This window comes from Primulina huaijiensis, chromosome 13, assembly GCF_012295235.1.
Source record: "Primulina huaijiensis isolate GDHJ02 chromosome 13, ASM1229523v2, whole genome shotgun sequence".
Lineage (NCBI taxonomy): Eukaryota > Viridiplantae > Streptophyta > Magnoliopsida > Lamiales > Gesneriaceae > Primulina > Primulina huaijiensis.
In genome coordinates, this window is record NC_133318.1 from 6,237,241 (window position 1) to 6,242,273 (window position 5,033).

At 32.4% G+C, this 5,033-nt stretch overlaps 1 protein-coding gene across 1 annotated transcript; it reads left to right on the top strand.

The window, feature by feature from the left end:
* The first annotated feature begins 1,751 nt into the window (after nt 1-1,751).
* On the top strand, nt 1,752-4,588 carry LOC140991647 (psbP domain-containing protein 3, chloroplastic). The gene is made up of 10 exons (XM_073461733.1): nt 1,752-1,893; nt 1,988-2,054; nt 2,144-2,259; nt 2,452-2,517; nt 3,192-3,272; nt 3,350-3,432; nt 3,584-3,659; nt 3,955-4,073; nt 4,227-4,271; nt 4,367-4,588. Exons 1-10 carry the CDS (start codon nt 1,836-1,838, stop codon nt 4,391-4,393), a joined length of 738 nt encoding a protein of 245 aa, XP_073317834.1. The 5' UTR covers nt 1,752-1,835; the 3' UTR covers nt 4,394-4,588.
* The last annotated feature ends 445 nt before the right edge of the window (nt 4,589-5,033 follow it).

Below are 5,033 nucleotides of genomic sequence, written 5' to 3' on the forward strand. Positions count from 1 at the left end.
TTAAAGTCAGGATCTTTAATTTAAAATTACTAGAGTTTTTTATTACATTCTGAATGAAACAATCTTATCTGGGTTATTAATAATGAAATTATTTAAATGAAAGCGCTTTATATAATTTTTTTTGTACAGGACTGGAACACATTTAATTTTAAATCTATACTAATTTATGTCATCATATTGAGATTCAATATTAATTAATGATGGTTATATATGAGTGATCTTAATTCTGATTAATTAGTAAACTCTTATTTATGATATTGTATTTTTTGACTTGTCGAGTAATGAAACAAATTAGATAGTGTTATAATTCTTGATATATTGAAAATACAATAAAATAAATAGTCAGGAGTATTAATATAAAGATGAAATCCATTCATTCGTAAAGAAGTTAAATGAATGATTTTCTTAAGTGTTGATTCGATACTTAATAATAAAAGCGCTCAATTTACAATTAGATCATAAATATATTATTCATTAGAGAATCAATGAGATTTAAAAAAATTATATAATTACATAGGTTAACGGAAATTCCCTAACTTTAATTTTAAATCGTTTATGGAGGTTTGATTTATATGTAATGTTTATATCAATGAACTATACATTATTCTTGAGTAATTTTATATTTATGATTTTAAGAGTGCAATAAAATGTTTATAGTGGAATAACTTTGGAATTAATAATATTGACACGCTTAAAAAGAGTTTCATATGTTGTCAAAATTATTGTAGCTTTAAATTATAGGTCCATAGTTCCTAATGCTATCTCCGGATTACTTTGAGCACTTATTAACTTAAAATTATTGAATTTTAAGTTATTTCATACAAATATCATTTAGTAAACAAAATTATATATAGATATTCATATGCAACTCTTCATAAACCAATGGTTGCAGATTCGATCAAGATATATGAGTTGAAGGGACTGTATTATACGCTAACCATAACTTAATGTTTTTGCAGACACTATCAGTGATATCAAAGGGATCATGAGATGATGTTAGTAGATGCTACCCTGATTCGAAAAATGCAATTAGAAATTAGTTCTGACATTCTTGATCAATGAGCTGATGAAAAATGAGGCTAATTAAAGTAAGCTCGAATAATAATAAATGTTATTCTGAATCACATGAAGATGTGCATCCACAACTAGTTGTATCACTGAACAATTGAGGGTCGCACAAGTATCGGATTCTGTGTTCCCGTTGAGAAATTCAAAGTTCAAGGAATTGAATTTGATGACTATAATTTGATGGAGATTAAACAGAATGTTTATAATTAAATTTATAATATTATTCCATAAAATGAAGAAATGAAAGTTAGCTTAATTGCTAATTGAAGAAAGAAAGTGGAACAGTCTATTTAAGTTATGGTTAGCGCACAATATGGTCCCTATTCTAACATAAATTAATATTGATATTGTTTGCCCTACAATATTTTGAAGAAAAATTGCACAACATGCGATTCGATCTATACCATGCTTCCGTAATAAATTTTAAAAACCGGTTTACAAAACCAACATATAATAGTAAGCAGGTATCCGATTGAGTTTCAGGCATCATTTTTCCTACCCGAACCTGACCGGATAACAGTTAATTTGGGTTTCGGTATTTCCTAAATCCAACTTTTCTAACAAAATACCGGACGTGAACTCCAACCTCTACTATCGGTAGTCAAACTACGTGTGTATTGAATAGCTTAAAATTGGGGTCAGTTAAAATTAATTCATCCTATAGGGTCAATTAAGAAAGAGAGTAAAAGAAGAGGGTGACAACAAGAATTAGACATACGGAAAAAATCTTCTAAATTTCTAATCCAACATTTTTCAGCCCAAAAGCAATGGCTTCCGTCTCTTTTATGCCTTCACATTTTCTACTCTCCCACTCTCTTCTTCAAGGTATTTGATAGATTTCATCTTTCGTCCTTCTCCATTTTACACGTTAATCTACTCAAATTACTCATCAAAATTCAGTTTTCCTTGGGTATTGAAGGTCTTAGAAGGAACAAGAATTCCAGCATTCTCTGCTGCAAGAAACATGGGCTCGATCAGAATATCTGGTGATGTTAAATTATCTTTATTTAACGGCATTACTCTGTTCATTTGACATATTTTTCATTGATGGGTTTTCTTTGCTTCGATGTTACAGTGTGAGTGTTCGGGAAGAAGAACATGTGACCAGAAGGAGAGAGTTCTTGTTTCAGGTGGTTTCCGCAGCTTTTATTTTGCCTGCAGTTGCTCCAGTTGCATTGGCCGCTGATACAGGTAGAATTTTTGTGTCTACCCTGATGCGATGTCTTTGCGTTTTAGGTGGTTTCAGCTGCGTTTAATTTGTTGTTTTGCCTTTTGAAATAAAAAATTCGATGCCTTTGCATCTATGCATCTTAATTTATTTATTTTTATTTTGTTGGTGCAAATTACCAAATGTTTATCAGTTATCATCACGTTTATATGTAGAGGTGGCGGAGGATTTTCGTGTCTACACTGATGAAGTGAACAAGTATCGAATCGAGATTCCTCAAGGTGAGTCTGTATGTTTTTTTGTGTTGTTTGCCATGTTATTGATGTTTTTACTTTGGAAGATAGACTGTATTGAAGCATCCACTTGGAGGATTAATCGCAAAGGAAGTGAACTAATTTACCATTTGAATACATCTGAAAGATCTATGGTGTTTTATTGGATCACTTCGACAATGGCTGAGAACTAGAAGCATGAAATGGATTTGCATTTCTATGAATTTAGGATGAAACCATTGGTATTGAAAATGCCAAAGGGAGTTTCCGTTTCAACTGTATTTTCATGTGTAGTCTAAAGTTGTAAACCCCTGTCCTCCATTATTTTGTTTTTAAACTCATATTTTAAAATTAGATTTAGACATTTTTTCGACCCTCTGAGCCAAAATTATCTCGTTCCTCTGCAAACAGGGCGTTGATGATTTTTCCCTATTGGAGTTGAGAGGTTGTGTTTTGGAGAATGGTAAGCTGTATCTGAGAGAACCAGAGATGTGACTTGGACCACTTTTATGTAAAGATAGTTCCTTGATCTTGAACTAAAGATATTGTTTCTTCAGATTACTTGTTGACATTTTGCTCATTCGATTATTTTTTTCCACCTTTTGAATCTGGATGAAAATATGCAGCAGATTCAGCCTGCATTTCTGTTTTTTGACAAAGTAAAAGATTGTGTTTTTGAGCAGATTGGCAAGTAGGAACTGGAGAAGGTGACGGAGTGAGGTCACTTATAGCATTTTATCCTGAAGAAGCTTCCAATTCAAATGGTACAGTTCTAGTTGTAACGAATCCGTTGGTTGAAAGATTACGCTCATCGCATTAATTTTCTTCTCATTTTCTCCAGTGAGCATATTGATCACAGGCCTTGGCGCTGATTTCACCAGATTGGAATCCTTTGGCAAAGTTGATGCATTTGCAGAGAGCCTGGTAGCACATTTGTTATGTTTTCGTCTTTTTAACCATAAATTGCTCTCCATTCTCTGGCATGACATACCATGAAAAAGAAGACTTGCTTTAAGTGATCAAGTATTTCTTTCTTACAAGATTTCTGCTTCTAAACGGAAAACCAACTCGACAGGTCGGTGGATTAGACAGAAGTTGGCAGAGGCCCCCGGGCGTTGCAGCCAAACTCATTGACAGCAAAGCCTCTAATGGTAATGCAATAGTCTTTTTATATTCTCAATAGACTGTAAGTTTGTCCTTTATATGCTGCTACTCGAGAGTACCTTCAAAACAACGTTACACTTTTCAAAAATACCATTTTCCTTAAAAAAATAATCCTTATTGAAACATCCAATGTGCATTCCTTGATACGGCATAGAATAGTTCAATCAATACTTCGAATGTTATACCTACCTGTTGTGAGGTATTAAAGTGTTCTTGTATTATGATGTCATGATGTGTGATATATGCAGCTGCATCCATTAATGAACAATTTTTACCGATCAGGATTGTATTATATTGAGTACACGTTGAAAAATCCGGGTGAGAGCCGTAGGCATTTGATTTCAGTACTTGGGATGGCAAATAATGGCTTCTACAACCGATTATATACAATTACCGGACAGGTTTGTTTTACTAAAACCATATCTTTCTTTGGCTGTTTCATGAAGTAGTTTTTGACATTGTTTTGCTTACATAGTGAGAAACGATGGTTTACGTGTCATGCATTACGATCTTTTCCTTATAAACTAAATGTTTTACACTTACATGGATTGCAGTTTGTTGATGAAGAGGAAGAAAAATTTGGTTCCAAGATTCGGAAAGTAAGCTAATTACTATTATTGTTATTATTATTATTATTTTGTAATAGAGGTGTTTGTGATTCTGATGTATCTCTATTTTGCTACTTTCTTTGTAGGCTGTTACCTCGTTCAGATTGACTTGATCAATGGTTAGTGAAGTTGGTCACAGATTTTTAACAATTTTTGTAAAACAACAGTTATCCAGTTAATGGTTTGTATTTGTTTTGCAATTTATCTAAACTAGCAAACGTTGCACATACGAAGCGAAATTCTTTTCATGCAAAGGACAAAAAACACTTGGGTGGGTTTGGTTAGCAGGATAAAGGACTTATGAATTAGTTATCACTCAGTGTTTGACATGAAGTTTGTGTATTTGAATTATCCCATGTCCAGCATATGGGCCGGCACGCAGTGTACATATAGGAAATTGATGTTGAAAAGAAAATGAGAAATTAATTATAATGGAAAAATGTGTTTTTAAATTATTAAAAAGTAGAGATTTTTTTGAAAATACATAACTAAATGTACACATTCTTTTTAAAATATAATGGAAATTAGAATCAGTAAATCGGGTCGATAATTTCACAATTCACTATGATAGGATCGGTTGAGTGTTAAGAAAGGGGACTGAATGAACACTCGTAACAAACTATTTCTTTAAATTTAATTCAGTTGGTTTAGCAATTGAACTATGTATTCTCGAGTGTCAATGTCAGTTGACGAACAAAAATATGTGCAGAAAGAAGTCAAACTAATATATTAGAACAATTTAAATAATGATTT

Coding starts and splice junctions, on each gene's coding strand:
- LOC140991647 (XM_073461733.1), top strand. CDS start 1,836: ATGGCTTCCGTCTCTTTTATGCCTTCACATTTTCTACTCTCCCACTCT. Junction 2,055..2,143: donor GGGCTCGATCAGAATATCTG/GTGATGTTAAAT, acceptor TCGATGTTACAG/TGTGAGTGTTCGGGAAGAAG. Junction 4,074..4,226: donor TATATACAATTACCGGACAG/GTTTGTTTTACT, acceptor CATGGATTGCAG/TTTGTTGATGAAGAGGAAGA.